We start from the raw sequence: 19,701 nt of genomic DNA on the forward strand, positions 1-19,701 counted from the left end.
AATTGTGTATTTTTAAAGGTACAAGTCTGGGAGTAGGTCAGCCTGGGTTCTGGGACTAGTGGGTGGGAGTTAAAGGAAAACAGATTTAGCTTAATATGAGGAACAACTTTGTAATAAACAGAGCTGTCGGAGAGACTCAGGAGCAATCAGTTTCCCATCTGCCTTTGTAGGTGGTAATGCATCTACTGAGTCTTCACTTGATGGGGCCATTAGCAGGTTTAATTTCTCTTCAGTGGATGGTTGGAGTTAATGCCTTTAAAGGTTCTTCACAAGTCTAAAATGTTCTGATTCTATATCCTTCAGTAGATTACTTAAATTCTGCCCATTATTTTGCACATCTGTGAAATGAGGATGCACTAGTGTGAATTAGATTCAACAATTTTTCTACCAGCTCTCAATTTTTTAGATATTCATAATTATGGTAATATCTTATGCCATATCTTAAATTTATTTTAATAATAAGTAGATCAGGCTTCAGCAATATATGAACTGTGAACTTCCAGATGTTCAAGCTGGTTCTAGAAAAGGCAGAGGAACCAGAGATCAAATTGCCAACATCCACTGGATCATCAGAAAAGCAAGAGAGTTCCAGAAAAACATCTATTTCTGCTTTATTGACTATGCTAAAGCCTTTGACTGTGTAGATCACAATAAACTGTGGAAAAGTCTGAAAGAGATGGGAATACCAGACTACCTGACCTGCCTCTTGAGAAACCTGTATGCAGGTCAGGAAGCAACAGTTAGAACTGGGCATGGAACAACAGACTGGTTCCAAATAGGAAAAGGAGTACATCAAGGCTGTATATTGTCACCCTAGTTATTTAACTTATATGCAGATTACATCATGAGAAACGCTGGAGTGGAAGAAGCACAAGCTGGAATCAAGATTGCCGGGAGAAATATCATTAACCTCAGCTATGCAGATGACACCACCCTTATGGAAGAAAGTGAAGAGGAACTAAAAAGCCTCTTGATGAAAGTGAAAATGGAGAGTGAAAAAGTTGGCTTAAAGCTCAACATTCAGAAAATGAAGATCATGGCATCACTTCATGGGAAATAGATGGGGAAACAGTGGAAACAGTGTCAGACTTTATTTTGGGGGCCTCCACAATCACTGCAGCTGGTGATTGCAGCCAGGAAATTAAAAGACACTCCTTCGAAGGAAAATTATGACCAACCTAGATAGCATATTCAAAAGCAGAGACATTACTTTGCCAACAAAGGTCCGTCTAGTCAAGGCTGTGGTTTTTCCAGCCGTCATGCATGGATATGAGAGTTGGACTGTGAAGAAAGCTGAGTGCCAAAGAATTGATGCTTTTGAACTGTGGTGTTGGAGAAGACTCTTGAGAGTCCCTTGGACTGCAAGGAGATTCAACCAGTCCATTCTAAAGGAGATCAGGCCTGGGTGTTCATTGGAAGGACTGATGTTGAAGCTGAAACTCCAATACTTTGGCCACCTCATGGGAAGAGTTGACTCATTGGAAAAGACTCTGATGCTGGGAGGGATTGGAGGCAGGAGGAGAAGGAGACAACAGAGCATGAGATGGCTAGATGGTGTCACCGACTCAATGGACATGAGTTTGAGTAAACTCTGGGAGTTGGTGATGGACAGGGGGGACTGGCGTGCTGTGATTCATGGGGTTGCAAAGAGTCGAACACGACTGAGCGACTGAACTAAACTCAGATCAGTATTCCAAGAATTTTTTAAAAGACCACTGATTATCTTTGGACTAAGGGCTCTTTTTTTACTACAAATATGACTGAACTACATGAAGTTTTAAGGTATATGGAAATTATAATTAACTCAAGTCCAAACCATATGTAGTAGTCTCTTTACCATATGATTAGCTGTTATTTACTTTTTTCATAATTTAACAAACTAAATCATGGAGAAGTTATATCTTTTATACATTACTTAGGAAAGCTTAACTACCCTTAGGAAATACTCTAAAAGTATAAGTAACTATGTGGTGGAAATCCACTATTAAAAAATTTGTTCTCTACATTTTTCCTTCTAAAATGAAAATATCAGTTTCGCTGCTGCTGCTGCTGCTACTGTCGCTTCAGTCGTGTCTGACTCTGTGCGACCCCATAGACGGCAGCCCACCAGGCTCCCCCATCCCTGGGATTCTCCAGGCAAGAACATTGGAGTGGGTTGCCATTTCCTCCTCCGATGCATGAAAATGAAAAGTGAAAGTGAAGTCGCTCAGTCGTGTCCGACTCTTAGTGACCCCATGGACTGCGGCCCACCAGGCTCCTCCGTCCATGGGATTTTCCAGGCAAGAGTGCTGGAGTGGGGTGCCATTGCCTAGAGAGGCTCAAAAGACTCATTTTGAAATATTAATGAGTCTTGTTTTTTAAAATGAAACATAATGGATCATCCATTCATAAATTCAGCCCATTTTAGGTTAAGTGAATGATTCATCCTGAGTACTTTGTGTAATAGTCCCAGATTGTCCCTAAATGCTATTAAATGTTACTTTTCAAGAGAAACTGTGTTATATATGACTTGGTTAAGAGAACACTGCAATGTTTATGCTAAAAAAGGAAAATTCAGGCAAATTAAGTTGTCTTCAATTCTTTATGTTCCTAATGAATAAAATATTATTGTTAAAGTTGTTCTCTTGAAAATAGGAAATCTCAACCAGTTCAGTGAGTTCTGTTTTTTTTTAAGTGATAAAAATTTCAATTAAAAAAACTTTAATGAGTGGTGATGGCAAAAGGAATGTAAGACCTAGAAATATAATTGCGTAAAATAGCTAGCAAGGAAATGAGAATCTTAGTCCTAGAGCCATAAGAATCTCAATTCCACCACAGCCTCATGAGATTGGAAAAGGACTCCAGCCTCTAAATGAGAACACACCCTAGCCAGTACTTTGATTTTCACTTTGTGAGACCCTGAGTAGAAAACCCAGTTTATACAACACACGGATTTATGAACTACAAAACTGTGGGCTAATAAATGGGTGTTTCTTAAAACCACTAAGTTTGTGCTAATGTTAAAAGAGCAATAGAAAACTATGACAATTATAATGTGAACATTTTTTCTCTCATGCGTCATGTTCAGAGGTCTGTTAGTATTTGTATGGAGTTCTTTGCCCTATAGGTAGTAAAGGAACTCAGGTTACTTCCATCTTGATCTGCCATCCCTAGAATATTACACTCGTCTGCATGATCCATGGTGGCTCACCACCAATGTTCATGGCCCAGACAGAATGGAAAAGAGGAAGAGAAGAAGAGATAAAAGATATGCCCTCTTTCTTTAAGGACATACTTTGGAGATTATACAGGTAACTTATGCTCACTGGCCATAGCTTAGCTGCTCACGTCTAACTAAATAAGAAAACTAAAAGTTGCCTTTGGATGAGGTGCCCATGGATCCAGCTAACACTCAGAAGATTATTACTATGGAAGAAGTGAAGAACAAATACCAGAAAACAACTGATAGATGCCACAGGCTATTTTAAATAATAATAATAATTGAAAATCTTCAAAGATCCTCCAAAAAATAATTACAGTGTTTGCTTATGGAGTGGTGGTGCATAAAATTGGGAACAGGGATGAAGGGAAAGTTTTTCTTCTCTTCTTTTTTATACTTTTTCATTTTTGAATCTTGTAAAATATAAGAATTGTATATAAGAACCGCCCCCCTTTATTTTTACCCAAAAGATACTTGTCTACCTTCCCTCAGCCACATTTTACCTGTCCCAATGTGATTAGTATTTCTCCACTGTTCCTCCTTGTCCCTCTTGAGATTTTCATCATTTGGAGTTTGTTTAGTCAGTGACCTCAGCCCAGTGGAGGCCATGTCAAATATATATATACACACACACATATATATATATATGTATATACACTGCATATACATATATATATATATACCTTAAGTATATAAGGTATTTTTAAGTATTTGATACATTCTGATATATTTTACAGTAACAGAAAAAGGTCATTCTACTCTGTTGTCATCGCACATGCACAATATTTTAACTACTTTCTAGGCCATATCAGTACTTATTTTGTGAGTTTTTAATTATAGCAGAGCCTTACTACCATTTATAAAGTTGAAAGCATGGAGTAGTACATTCTGGATTTGAAATACCTATTTTGCCAGTTGACTTTCTAATAAGTTGAGTACTGTTTGTATGAAGCAGCTTCTTCCTAAATGAGGAAACCAAGGCTGATGATACTGTAATTTATCAAATGAATCTGACTAGCTGTATAAATTGGGGAAAGTGAAAATGTTAGTTGCTCGGTTGTGTCCAACACTTTGCAAACCCATGGACTGTAACCGCCAGGCTCATCTGTCTGTGGAATTCTCCAGGCAGGAATACTGGAGTGGGGTTGCCATTCCCTTTCCAGGGGATCTTCCTCCCCCAGAGATCGAACTCGGGTCTCCTGTATTGCAGGCAGATTCTTTACTATCTGAGCCACCAGGAAAGCCCTTGAAAAACTGGAGAAATTTTCACAAATAGCCACATTAGAGAGCTATACTTTCTAACTGGATTTGATTAAAACTTGTCACAGAAATCTGTTTAAGTATGTATTATACCTAACTGACGGAGAAGGCAATGGCACCCCACTCCAGCACTCTTGCCTGGAAAATCCCATGGACGGAGGGCCTGGTGGGCTATAGTCCATGGGGTCGAGAAGAGTTGGACACAACTGAGTGACTTCACTTTCACTTTTCACTTTCATGCACTGGAGAAGGAAATGGCAACCCACTCCAGTGTTCTTGCCTGGAGAATCCCAGGGACGGGTGAGCCTCGTGGGCTGCCGTCTATGGGATCGCACAGAGTCAGACACGACTGAAGCGACTTAGCTGCAGCAATACCTAATTGAGTAGTTTCATGCCCTTTTGAGCACGTTACTGTGAAAGTCGCTCAGTCGTGTCCAACTCTTTGTAACCCCATGGACCATAGAGTGTATGGAATTCTCCAGGCCAGAATACTGGAGTGGGTAGCCTTTCCCTTCTCCAGAGGATCTTCCCAACCCAGGGATCAAACCCAGGTCTCCTGCATTGCAGGCAGATTCTTTATCAGCAGAGCCACAAGGGAGGTCTTTTAATAAGCACATTAGTCCCACATTGATTTGGATTCAAATTTCTTTACAGAAATGTTATTTTCCATATTTGTTTCTGTAACTACAAGTTTGGCCTTCCTAAAGCACGACTTTTTTTTATTACTATGCTAAAAACAAACTAAAAAACCTTGCCTTCTTTCATTTCATACAGCATAGGACTCTTAGCCTTATTTTCTAGGCACTCCACCAACTCATTCCAGTCTTTCTTTCTAGTTTTAGTTTCAGAAATTTCTACTCCAGATATACTAGAATTAGTAGATACTCCAGTTTCTACCTCTGGAGAAGAGCATGGCCACCCATTTCAGTATTCTTGCTCGGAGAATCCCCATGGACAGAGGAGCCTGGTGGACTTCAGTCCATGGGGTCGCAAAGAGTTGGACACAACTGAACGACTAAGCACAGCACCAGTCTCCATATATTTCTTACAGAGACCCCTCTCATACCTTTGTTTACATTGCCCCTTCATTGAAAATTACATAAGAGTGTGCATTCACATGTGTACACACAAGAGCTTTCTGAATTTTTTGCAATTCTTCAAAACGCAGTACAAACTAGTTCCCCATCTCTTGAGATTCTTTCTGACCACCCCAGGGTTAAAAAGTACTCCTCAGTTTCCTTTTCCATTCATTGTCTGGCCTATATCTCTAACTTGGCATATGTCTTTTATTGATTTATATGTCACTTACTGGTTTTTGTCTTTTTTCTGTTTTAGAGTCCACCACTAATCATGTAATTGAGTTCTCATTGTCTGACAGCATTGTGGTGTGTACAATTAATCTTACTTAAACCTTAACAGAGTGAGAAACTTGAGGTTCGTTAGTCTCATAGCTAGTTACTGAAAGATCTGGGACTCAAAGGAAGGTCTTTCTGGCTGTAAAGATTAAAATTTTCATCCCTTCACCAAGGGATCAGACTCAACAGGGAAGTTTAAACATGCAGGTGTCTAGACCCACATTAGCCTTTCTCAAATGATTATGGTACAGACCATATTGTGTCTAGATCTCCTTTCCTTCCCCGTTAGTACCTGGAACTGTCCCTTGCATTTATAGAAACTGTAAATGTTATTTGACTTATTTTAGGAATAAGCAACAAAGTTGTCTTTATTTCAGCACTTATTTCTAACTGCAAAACCAATGCTCTATAGAACTGCAAGTAATGGTTAAAAGGGCAGAAAGTGACTTATAATTTAATTAGCATGTATGATACTATCTAATGGTTATTGAACAATTACTGTACCAGTTACTTTTGTAAACATTCTGAATGTAATTAATCTATTTAATTCTCCTATCACCCCTGTGAGATAGCTATTACTGCCTTCATTTTATGGACAAGAAGACTGAGACCTAGGTTAATAACTTGGCCAGTTTCGGGTGACTGAACAGCTGAGCTGGGACCTGAACTCTGGTAGTCTGGCTGCAAAATCCACACTTTACAGCCATTTCTCAAACATAAGTATCTGAGATGGCACTCTACTCATGACTTAACAATAGTTAGCTTCTCTCAACCACATACTTTTTTCCGAAATATTTTCATATATTTACTCCAAGTCATTCAAAATTCTATTCTAGAAACGGGAGTGTCTTATTTCAAAAGATCCAAAACCAAATTACTATACCCTAAGGACTTTATAGATTCATCTCTGAACCCTAAGACCAACCCTATCAAAAAGTACAACATAGCTTTATGTATGTTGTACTACAGGATGCTAGGGGGAAAAAAACCCTCTTACTTTTCATTGTAAGATATAATTTTTTCCTCAGAGCACTGAGAAAGCATGTTTCATTTCATTTATTGATCTTCGAGGAGAGAATCTACCATAAGAAATTTAAGGAGTAAATAGTACCGTATTTTATATATTGGGATTCCCTGGTGGCTCAGACAGTAAAGTGTCTGCCTATAATGAGGGAGACCCAGGTTTGATCCCTGGGTTGGGAAGATCCCCTGGAGAAGGAAATGGCAACCCACTCCAGTACTCTTGCCTAGAAAATTCCATGAATGGAGGAGCTTGGTGGGCTATAATCCATGGGGTTGCAAAGAGTCAGACACGACTGAGCGAATTCAAACTCTATAAATACTAGAATTTGAAAAGGTTCTTTTTCATTTATACTTGAGAAAGATCTTAATTTATATTACCCTAAAATGATGGGGATGGTTGACAGGAAGATTTGTATCTTTCAATTCTACCTTCTCATCTTTTGGGGAAGAAATTTTCATCAGTTGGATTTAAGTATTTTTGCTAAAGATGATATTATTAGAGTGTTGATTAAGCAGTCTAACTTAGTATGGTGTAAGGTATATGCCTTAAACTTTAACCTGGGGCAAGGTGTTCTTGTTAAAATACCTTTCTGATTAACTGAAAACCAGAAAATCTTTTTCCAAATCATGTAACTGAAAATATTTACAAAATAAACACTTAAATTTAGCCTTAGTGAACAGAATGTACTGAAAATAATTTAGAATCTTCCAGTGCCCTAAATCATCATAAGCATTAAAACTGTATGGTGGTATAGCGTAGATTATTTAGAAGATTGAGTTGCTGAGTAAATTGCTGAGTCTAGATTAGGATATTAGGTTTCATTTAAAAGCCATTCTTTTATTTAGCAAATTATTATGAACTCAATATGAACAGTTACTATTCCAAAACTCTGGGGATTTACTGGTGAGTAAGATAGACCCTATCCCTGCCCTCCACAAAGTTTGTGATCTCATAGGGAGATTGTCAGTAACATGAGACAAGGGCTGTGGTGGAGGAAAACAGGAAGGGTGCTATAGAAGCTCTGGTAGGAACATCCAAACCAGCCCAGCGACTAGGAAAGACTTCCTGAGGGACACACAAGGATAAGCTCTGGTTTTGCTTTTTATTTCCCCCAAATGGAAGATTAAAAAGATTATTAATTAGTAGTTTTGTTTAATCAGGACTTGAATCTTGAAGTCTCTTTATTGATTATACATTACTGAGGGTGTCAACATAATTAGCTTTTTTGTAATAAGGAAAAATATTACTTTTAATGAGTACATATGCATCAAAAGTAATTTGAGCACATTTCCTTCAAGTGCCTGCCCCTATGTGGTAGGATTATAGGAATGTCTTTCCTTGTTTATGTTTTCTGTATAACTTGATAATTTTGATGAATATTAATTGCTTAAATAACCATATAAATGTTGTAACTCTTTTAAAATTTAGTCCTGATTTTATTTTATAAAATTTAGAGTTTGGGTTTTTTTTAAGCTGAGACCCTGAGCTTATTAAGGAAAATGGTGGACCATTTTGGTGCAGATAAGTGATTTTTTAACTAGTGAAAGCTAAAAATATGGGACATACCAAGCTTACAAGTATATAATATTAGTAATAGTCTGACAATTTTTGAAATCAAGGGGGTGGAAAAAAGAAATGTGTAAATTTGATACCATAATTTAGAACTGGCTTAAAGAATTCTGACATTCAAATGGACAGATGTGAACCCAGGGCAAAAACCATTAAATGTTGAGGATTTTTGTCAGCCCCAAAAAAGTACCAGTATAAGTAAGCTAGTCCGTATTTATGAAAGGAGAAGTGTTTGTTTGGATCCCCTCTATTTAACCAAATCATTCTGTGAAGGGATGCTAGAAAAGGAACACGTATTTACTACAGACCTACTTTGTGCTTTGCATTCTTTTTCTTAACCTTATGTCAGAATGTCTAGAAAGACCAGACTCTCTAAAGTTAGCATCACTGGAAGGATCTCCTGGTGAGAAGAGCAACTGAATACAAACTGATACAGAGAGTTATCTTATTTTAGCCCTGTAGTGACTGCAACCATGAATTTGGACTCAGGCGAAGTGTTAATTAAGCAGTCTAACTTAGGCATAAACATTTCTGTTTTTTTGCCCCCAAAGCGTAGCTGGGACAACACAAGGCTACAATCTTCAATGAACATTTATATAAAGTTATAAAGAGACTACCATGAATTAATTATATAATCTGATTTATATATCCTTTTACCTATTGCAGAGACTGTCCCAGGAAAAAGAAAAGATCTTTTCTGGTTCCTTTCTTTATATGGCAACAATATTGAATGTGATTTTTAGTACCTACCTAGATAATAAAGGGCTAGAAAAAAATCATTCTTACACAATTCTCATTTTCCTGTGTCACAGCAGCTAACACGAGGCATAATTTCATATCTAGTACAGACCCTTCTTATATTTATAAAAGTATGACTTTGCCTCTGACTGTGGTTATGGTGTTATATTAAGGCACATCCAAACATGCTGCCATTAACCGTAAGAGTCAGGCAACAACATAATAAGGGTGGTGGGAGAAGTTTTCCTTGCAAGTCTGTATTAGTTTCTCTAAGGCTCCAGAGGCAAAGTTACTGTCTGCCAGAGTCATAATTTTAACATACGACTCTGATCTCAAAATATGTGCAGTAACATTATTTAAGGATGTTGATTCACTTTTAGAAGGTGAACTTTAGTCAAATCCTGTTCCCATTATTTATGGATCAGCAAAGTTCTCTTGTCTTTGACATCTTCTTCTGCTTCATTTTATCATATAATCCCTCAATTTTGGGGGGAAAACTCTTTATCATTACAATGAAAGATCATATTTCAATATTTTACATAATTTTTAGTCTTAATATGTTGGAATTTCTCACCATCCTGTACTCAGTCTCCCATGCTTGGGTGTTGCCAGAATACAGAAGACATGATACCTAAAAGTGTGTGCATGCTCTCTTCCTGGAAAGAGAATTTGCCCAAATCTCTAACTATTCTGAAGAACAGCTCATTCTTGACAGCCATTTGAAAGACTTAGACCCTGCCTCACAGCATAGTGGGGAAGAAAGGCAAGTAATCTACAGTTAAAACCGAGAGGGTGATATGTACTATGATGGAATTCAGTATCCTCAGATACATATTGGAGGCCAGAGGAGACATACCTAACCCAGCTAGGAATATTTGTTGAGTACAGTTCAAAGGGTTGCACGGAGTCGGACATGACTGAGCGGCTGGGCACACACATGTGCAGGAAAAAGCTTCCCAGGTGGCACAATGGTAAAGAATCTACCTACCAGTGTAGGAGACGCAAGAGATGCGGGTTTGATCCCTGGATAGGGAAGATCTGGAGGAGGAAACGGCAACCCTCTCCAGTATTCTTGCCAGGATAATTCCATGTACAGGGGAGCCTGGCAGGCTACAGTCCTTAGGGCCACAAAGAATCAGACACGACTGAGTGACTGAGGACACAGACAGGCACGTGCAGGAAAAGATGATGATTAAAGAAATAGTTGTTTAGCCAAGAGGAAAAATAACTGAGAAATATCTTAGAAGTAGAAAGAATAGCATGTGCAAATGCATAGCACAGAGAAATTAGAGGAGACTGAAAAGGTATGAATAAAGAAATATCATGAAAAAGAAAAAAAAAAAGAAATATCATGGAAAACAGAATACACTGAGGAGTATCTGAAAATGAGACTAAAAATGGAATAGGTGCTCAGTCAACCTGAAGTCAAACCCACGTCTCTTGCATTTCCTGCATTGGCAGCTGAATTCTTGACCAATGTGCCACCTGGGAAGCCCCATAGGGTGTGTTACAAATACCTTTATAGCATGCTAAAGAGTTCAGGTGTTATCCTGAAAGGAACAAAGAGCCACTGAAGGATTCATTTTAAGCAGGAAAATAGCAACAACAAAAGCAAATAAGTAATAAGGATAAGACCTAGGCACTCAGTGTGGAGGGTAAGAAGAAACTAGAATGATTTACAGATTTCATAGTCAGTTGAGCATAAAGATAAATGACAGTGTCTTTCACTGTGCTGCAACATATACAAGGAAGAGAAAAAAAATTGGTTTGGGTAGAAGGATAGGGATGATTAATTTATTATTGAGCATGTTAGGTTCAAAATGCTTTTTGGTTTTATAGCTCTTTCTCATAAGAAAGGTTTGTAACGTGTCTTAGGGCTCTCCAGGAAGTCCCAGTTTGATAACTGTTTGGTAAGGGTGTGTTGATAAGAATGTAAATACAAACTCTGAGATTTGATAACTTGAAAAACAAATTCTCTTTGATATAGCTATTTCACGTCTAGTAATTTATCCTGTTGACATACTGAAACATCTATTAATTATGTTTGTGCAGAGATGTTCATTACACCGTTGTTTGTAATAGCAAAATATTGAAAATAAGTTGAGTATCAGTAGGGAAATAGTTAAATTATGGGACATTGTTATGGTGGAGTACTATGCAGCCATTAAGAGACTGGAGCAGCCTGTGCCTATGCCCACATGGAAAGCTTTCCGAGCAAACTATATTATTAAGGTGCAGAACAATGTGTGTAGTGTACTGTCACTTGTGTTTTTAAAAGAGTAGACACATAATTGCTTTTGTATGCATTAAATACCTCTATTAAGATTTATACACTCGAAACTAACACAGCATGGTTAATCAACTATACAGCAATAAACGCAAAACTAACACAACAGTGTAAATCAGTTATACTCCAACAAACACTAAAACAACAACAACAACTCACCAGCCTTTTTTACGTTCTCATAAAAAGCACCATTAGTTGAGGAAACAACATGAAAACAGGTGCCTGAAAGCTTGGGAAAGACATGGTTTCATGTTAGCCTGATTATGTCAAACAGTGATAGAAGGAAACACCTCCAGCTCTCATCTCCTTCCGGCCTACCAGTTCTCCTGGGAAGTGACAGTCCTTGAGGAGAACATGAGAAATGAGAAGGAAGGGTGATGCTTTACGTGTAGAGACCAAGTTCCTTTTCAGAAGAACTGAACGTTGGAATGTGGCACATCTCCAGGGGTAGGTTCTGTTCCTGTTACAGGAGATGAAATCTCTAATTCCAGGTGGGTACGCATAATTCAAAGAGAAGGTATTTTGAAACCTGATACATGGTTATTCTTAATAAGCTATGTTTTCCAATCTATCTGTAACTATAAGAAATTAATATTTTGATGCCAATAAAACTGAAAACAGTAACTGCTCAAAGAGGAAGGTGACGGTGGGAAGAAGACTGAGGGAGCAGCAAACTCTGAGGCCACGGTGTAGTGCTTCAGATCTAAATCTGAGTGTTGTTTGTTAGGCATGCATTATATAAAATACTTAGTGGTGGTGTAGTCTTCAAAAGATTGGTCTAAAGAGCCTGGCTACGGAGGCCATTTTCCAGATAACTCATGTGGCTGTCGGAGCCTTAACATATGTTTTAAAGGTCCAGACCTTAAACCACAGAAGCTGTGAGGAAACTTAAAGATAAATATAGAGTCTATATGTGGGAAATCTATAATTAAAATAAAAAAGTTAAACTGTTGTAAAAAGGACTAACACAAGCCTCTTCATCGGCAGCAGTCCTGATTTAATGCAGTCTGTACATGTTGGATGACGGGTCTGCCCTGCCATGCAGGCACTATTTTTTTTTTAACCTCTGTGGCCTTAATGTTTGATCCTGACAGGATTTGCGTCACTGATCCATATCACTGCCTGTGTGATGTCAGCATGTGGGTGTGCAGTTAGTGAGACCTAGTTAACCTCATGTGCTGTAGTAAATCCCAAGCGCCATTTCCTACTAGGATAACAAAGAATGATTCATGGTTGTTCACATTGGACTGGTGCTAAAAATAGTGATGTTCACAACCTGCTGCATCCACGCACATTAATATCAGAGCCTTAGTAGCTTTCTAAACAAGAGCCCTAAAAATAACTCTTGTTTAGAAGCAGGTGCTTGCTTGGTAAACATATCTACTGTTTTCTATCTATATACAGCTTGATTTAGTGCTAAAGATAGATTCTAACCATAGTATGATAGTCCTTCTTCATCCTTTTCCTACTTGATATGCTTGTCACTGATACATCTGAATGCTTAGCAAGTCTGATTATAGAAATTTTTAGTTACCTGTACACAGATAAATGAAATTACCCGTAATTCTGAATCATCCTTAGACCCCTGATTTTAATAGTCTACTTCATCCAGCCTTAAAAAGGAATAATAAATTTTCAAGGAAAAGAAAGGCCCCTAAAGCAGTGAATAATAATTACCTTGATCTTTTTTCTTTAATCTCCTACTTCATTCTTTTCCCAAATTACAGTTGTCACACACTTCTAATGCCCAGGATTAGTGTTAGAGTCCATACTTTCAAGGACCTTTCAGTTACACTAAGAAAAATATATGATAAAAAAAACACATACAATCAAATTACAGTCGACTAACTCAGTTCAGTTCCAAGACTGTATAGGCTTGTGTTGATTGCCAGCCTCATGTGAATAAAAATTATCAGGTGTTTTGTAACCTTAACAAATAAGCATCGCTTATTAATAGGGTGACCTTATGTCCCATTTTGTCTAGGACAATCCCAGTTTATTCCTCTCATCTTGATGTCTAACTGGTTTAACATTTGTTCCAGACTTTTCATTTTTTAACAGAGTATAATTAATAGTTGCATTAAAATAAGCTCTGATGTATATGATCGGCCATCATTTTGTGTTGCCAGTTTCTGCCATGATCTCCTCTAAGCAGCTTGTCTATCTCTTGTTTTTACTTTAACCTGTGATTATACTTAAAGGCAACTAGAATAAACCATTTTTCTTTTCGTGACCCCTGTCAGAAGCAGGTGAAGCATGGCAGTTAAGGTACCTAGTAGTAGAGCAGAGTGGTCTTTGATAAGGAGGGCTAAGGACAGAACTCCTTCCAGTCTCCTGCCGGTGGCCACAGCAGTATGTGTTGCTCATGCCCCTGATGGCCACTTGGTGTCACCAGGCCTCCAGTAACCCTCTGCAAACATTGAGGCAGTGTTGAGAAAATAAAAACCATGAGCCTTTTGTTTGTTAAAATTGTCATATAATCAGGTACAAAAGGGAAAATGAAAAATGTATTCACCACTGCACCTGTAGTTGAGGATAGTGAGGGGATAGAGCAAAATCTTGTTAGGAGGGTACCTGAAGACAGACCTCATGCTTCCCAGGTGGCGCTGGTGGTAAACCAGACAGGAAAAGAAGTACGTCAAGGCTGCATATTGTCACCCTGCTTATTTAACTTACATGCAGAGTACATCATGAGAAACGCTGGGCTGGAGGAAGCACAAGCTAGAATCAAGATTGCTGGGAGAAATATCAGTAACCTCAGATATGCAGATAACACCACCCTTACAGCAGAAAGTGAAGAAGAACTAAAGAGCCTCTTGATGAAAGTGAAAGAGGAGAATGAAAAAGTTGACTTAAAGCTCAACATTCAGAAAAGTAAGATCATGGAATCCGGTCACATCACTTCATGGCAGATAGATGGGGAAACAGTGGCTGACTTTATTTTGGGGGCTCCAAAATCACTGCAGATTTTGATTGCAGCCGTGAAATTAAAAGACGCTTACTCCTTGTAAGAAAATTATGATCAGCCTAGACAGCATATTAAAAAGCAGAGACATTACTTTGTCAACAAAGGTCTATCTAGTCAAGGCTGTGGTTTTTCCAATAGTCATGTATGGATGTGAGAATTGGACTATAAAGAAAGCTGAGCACTGAAGAATTGATGCTTTTGAACTGTGGTGTTGGAGAAGACTCTTGAGAGTCCCTTGGACTGCAAGGAGATCCAACCAGTCCATCCTAAAGGAGACGAGTCCTGGGTGTTCATTGGCAGGACTGATGTTGAAGCTGAAACTCCAATACTTTGGCCACCTGATGCAAAAAACTGACTCATTTGAAAAGACCCTGATGCTGGGAAAGATTGAGGGCAGGAGGAGAAGGGGACGACAGAGGATGAGATGGTTGGATGGCATCACCGACTCAATTGACATGAGTTTGGGTGGACTCTGGGAGTTGGTGATGGACAGGGAGGCCTGGTGTGCTGCGGTTCATGGGGTCGCAAAGAGTCGGACACGACTGAGCGACTGAACTGAAGCAGACCCCAGTAGAGGAGGAAGTGGAGATCAGATCAAGACTAGAAGGGGGGAGATAGCTTTAATACAGTGTGAAAGGACAATGATTCTTCTGAAAATAGAAGAGGTGAGAAGAGTTTGTAAACAACATTGAAAGAGTTCAATTTTATGCTGAGGTATGTAGTTGAGGTTGAATTGGGGGACATCCTTAAAGAGTGGTGGGGATCTCTGATAATCCCTGTAGAAAACAGCATATAAGTTTATTAGCCAGGAATAAATTCATGAAAGGATTCCTGAGCAGTGCTGATGGCTGAGTTAAGGTTGGATATAATTAAATTCATAAACACGCCAGCCCACATAACATTTGATTTCTACAGTTCAGGTCTATGAGAAAATAATTAAATCTGGTTTATTAAAATTGGGTATTTTTAGTGAAGGCAAGGTAAAAGGAAGACATGGATGGGAAAAAAGATCAGGCCATGAAGACACAGGTGGATCAGGAGAAATAGGAGATCACTATGAGGAAGACCTGATGTCGTAGAAGAAAGACAACTTGTGAGATGATAGATACAGTGACCAGAGACTGAAAAATGAAAGTTTTAACATTTCAAAGATGAGATCCTGTAGTGGAACTCTAAGTGATAAATTCTAAGATATATCATTGAACATGCATTACTCAAAACAGAAGAGTTCAAGAAAGGTATAAGTTAGGTTTTCTTGGACACGGAAGTCGTCTTGCTGATGGGCAAGAGCTGGGAAAAACACTGTGAACATGGTGCGGAAGTTCTCAATAAATGACAGCAGTGAGAAGGGGCAGAGGGTGGTGTGTTACCCAGTATTACTATGGCATGATCTCAAGGGAAAAGAAACTGAAGCATGAAACAGTAACAGCAGTGGCGCTGGGAAGCAGCCCTCCGGGTGTCTGGAGCCTGCCTCAGGAGAGAATGAGAAGCCACTGCTCCCACCAGCTACTGGAAAAGCTGTCCTGGAGGCGAGCTGGGTTTCATTTAAAGAAAGCCCATGAGCAGGTGTTCTGTGAAAAGGTTGAGGATCTAGGGGAATTTATAACAAGGAAAATGTTCCAGTGAGCACAATGGGAAGAAATGAGAAGATCATCCGTTAAAGAAAGAGTCAAGAAACGGAAACACAGCTGTGTGAGAACATGAGCCAAAATGAGGAAGTGGGCTGCCAGGACTTGCTTTTTGTTTAGGGGCTAAAGATCAGAGGCATGGTTGGATTTACTGGGAGCCTGAATCCAACATTTATGAGAAGATTCTGTTGAGACCAGAAGACTTTTAGGTATTAAGCTATGCTCTTCAGGGCAGCTTTGCCTTTTAGTGAGACTTAGAAGGTAATAATTATCCTTCCCCACTAGTGAGAATGATACTTCAGTGTCTTATCTCCTCTGAAATGTCTGGCATCTATTTATTGAAACCTCCAGGCTATCCCTTGCCAGTTCTTTTCCAGCTTTTTGGAAGACTGAGTCTTTGAACATGGTTTATATATGTTTAAAATATTGCCTTATTGTTAAAATGATCGTGGCTTTGCCTCATTGTGTGCTCTTGGCAAGTTACTTAATTGCATTCTGCTTCAATTCCCTTACCTATAAGTGATGCCTATTTCAATTATTGTGAGGATTGAGTTAACACATGTAGAACATTGAATAGTACCCTGTCCATTATTACTTTCTCAAACGTGTGTGTGTGTTCAGTCATGTCTGACTGCGACCCTGTGGACTGTAGCCCGCCAGGCCCCTCTGTCTATGGAATTTTCCAGGCAAGAATACTGGAGCAGGTTGCCATTTCCTACTTCAGGGTGTCTTCCTGACCCAGGGATTGAACCCATGTCTCATTTGTCTCCTGCATTGGCAGGCAGATTCTTTATCACTGAGCCACCTGGGAAGCCCCATAGTGACCATTCTTATAATAATAACTATCATTTATTAAGTGGTGCCAGCCAGTGTACTTGGTACTTTAAATTTATCTAGTTTGATTCTCACAACAATGCTATGAAGTTGATTGTTTTAACCATTTTATAGAAGGAAACTGAGTCTCAGAGAAGAGCAGTAAATTGCCTTGCTAATAAACATTGATGCTATTACTAAAACTTACATCTTTTGATGCCAAAATCCACTTTCTTTCCACTGTTCAATTTATTACAAATCACATTCATTATCATTACCTGTATATTTATATTAGCTATAAATAAATTTCCTTAACTACACAGCACCATAAAGTAATGAAAAGCCCTCCAAAGTTCTTACAGTCTTATTCCCCTCTCTTATAACTTATAGTTATAAGAGTTATCCCCTCTCTTATAACTTTAGTCTTCTTCCTGGTCTCTACACATGCTTGAGTAAAGTAAGCCCCAATCATGACCTGTCTTTTCAGATTTCATGAGCATGAGTGAGAATACCATCTACCAAGTATCTGTATTAGTGTCCAGGTTAAACCTTTAGAAACAACAAGAAAAAATCAGAAAAAAAGAAAGTAAAACCAGTAATAAAAAAAAAAAGGTAGTGTTTATTAACTTGAGATGTTAAATGCCAGTCTGAAATAGAAATCCCATGCTTAAGGAACAAGTTGATCAAGCCTGTATTCTGTATATAATTCTTTTGTGTACTGTGGGCTTTCCTTAAGGGTTGCCCACAATACACACAAGAATTTTAAGGGATGAGTATGGAGAGTGCATCAAGTTACACAAGGACATTTAGGAGTGAATCTTCTAAATAAGTGTTATATGTGTCCTAAAATTTATAAATGAAAAGCAGCCGGCTGGGGTAATAAAATTTGAATTAGTAGATAGTGTGTAGGGCTTTCCAGGTGGCTCTAATGGTAAAGAACCCATCTGCCAATGCAGGTAGACTAATGAGACGCTAGTTCGATCCCTGGGTTGGGAGGATCCCCGGGAGAAGGGCGTGGCAACCCACTCCAGTATTCTTGCCGGTAGAATCCCATGGACAGAGGAGCAGAACAGGCTGCAATCCATAGGGTCGCAGAGTCGGACATGGCAGAAGCGACTTAGCACACAGGCCTATTAGTTATAAGAGGAAAATAAGAACAAAGGGAATTATTTTACATCAGATATCTATGTTTCCATGAATATCTTGATGAGCTTTTGAGTTGGTTCATAAAGCAGTCTGAAAAATTTCAAATTCGGGGCAGAATCAGTAGAAATCTTTTAATCATTTACTGTATGCCAAACACTGCCAGAGGGAACGCTTGCTCCCCCCCTTTTCCGCGGGTCACTGCAGGTCACGTGGTCAGTGTCACGTGACTCGGTCAAAGGATCTTTTCCTCGTAGCTTTGCAAAAAAAAAAAAAAGCAGCAGCCGCGGTTCTCCAATTAAAGCTGTTAACGTGTACTACGCTGTTTCCTTGTTGGATTTTCTTGTTCTCTGCTGCTACTGTAAAAACAAAATGAGTGGTAAGATTTACTGGTTTTGAACCTTCTGCTTTTATTTAAAAACGTAGCAAGTATTGTATTACTCTGAAGTCATGCCGTGTGTTTTTTCAATAGATGCCAGATCTGTCTCTGTAAAAATTTTACGTTGTGGCCATGTAGTTATAAAAAGATTAGACTCTGTTTAGAGCTGGGTTGATTTTATATTCCACAGAATATTCCTTTCCAGAGCCTTTACTAGGATTTTCTTTTTACAACTAAAATCTGCAAATTGGCATCAGATTATTTGGAAGCCATTGTGAAAGCTTGCTTGTGAGAGAATGTGTGGCACGTCAGCAGCCCGTTGCATGTTAAGAATTTGAACCCAGACAGATCTCTCGTTTTGTTTTGTTTTTTAATCAAATGTCTGCTAATGTCTGCTAATAAAGAAAAAATTTAAAAAGAGTTGACATTTTACTAGATGAAATACCGTCTTTACTAAATCATTGATGGCAATTTTTAAGGAATTGAGGCTTCTCAAATTTCTTAAGGCAATTGGTAAATAGAGTTGTTTACTCTTATGCAAGATTTTAGAAAAGGAAATATGCCCTTAAAAATCAATAGGTATATGATTTGTGGTAGATTTTGCTCAAATCGTATATATTATTAAGGAGTTCCTTGGTGGATCTACAGTGGTTCAGATACAGCTACTCTCCTGCCAGATGTGTGTTTAATGGTACAGTCTGTAACAGACTTAGCTTCTTCTCTGGGACAGGAGCTCCGTCACTGCCCTTAATCAAGAGTTTGTAGTTAATCTTTTCATACCTCCTAAATTAAAAAGTATTGTTGGAACTAAGGAGGTGATGGAACTGCATCATCAAGTAGGTTTTGAAGTTTTGCTGCTATAGACAGGAATAGCAACAGAAATGGTGCTGTAAATATTGTAGTTCTAAGCAACAAAATAAATACCTGCATTTATTTTGTTCATACAATGGGAGTTTTATAGGTTGTGTTGCATGTTACTTCACACCAGTATTTTAGATATTAAATAATGCTATACATGAAGTGTGTGTGTTTTTTGTTTTGTTTTATTTTTTTTAAGAAAAAAATATAACCTTGTACCATTTTCCCTCAGGGTTAGAAAATTCACTTGCTAAAGTGAAAAGATTACTTCATAGGGATATGAGTTAATGATTATTTCTGGACTGCAACTAGTTATGGGTTTACTGCTGGTTTATTTGAGATTAGGTTTGTTTTGAGCTCTCTTCAGTAATCACACTTAGATATAATTAAAGAATAAAGTAGAATTTTGTACTACTAAATTATAAACACTTAGCAGCTTTCAAAGTATATTATGGTTTGAATTGCAACTACTTAGTGTTT

The 19,701-nt window shown here is 38.4% G+C and overlaps 1 protein-coding gene across 7 annotated transcripts in view; it reads left to right on the top strand.

Annotated features, from left to right (window-relative positions):
• Positions 1-19,701, top strand: part of FNDC3A (fibronectin type III domain containing 3A) — a 113,486-nt gene that overhangs the window by 43,455 nt on the left and 50,330 nt on the right. The window contains exon 1 of one of the 7 annotated variants that reach the window (XM_061434628.1): positions 18,139-18,363. The exons of the other annotated variants lie outside the window; for them this stretch is intronic. Within the exon in view, the coding sequence (XP_061290612.1) occupies positions 18,357-18,363 (7 nt within the window). The 5' untranslated portion in view covers positions 18,139-18,356. Of the gene's footprint in view, positions 1-18,138; positions 18,364-19,701 lie in introns of those variants that run through there. 7 annotated transcript variants of the gene reach the window in all.

Source organism: Bos javanicus, chromosome 12, assembly GCF_032452875.1.
Source record: "Bos javanicus breed banteng chromosome 12, ARS-OSU_banteng_1.0, whole genome shotgun sequence".
NCBI classification, from domain to species: domain Eukaryota; kingdom Metazoa; phylum Chordata; class Mammalia; order Artiodactyla; family Bovidae; genus Bos; species Bos javanicus.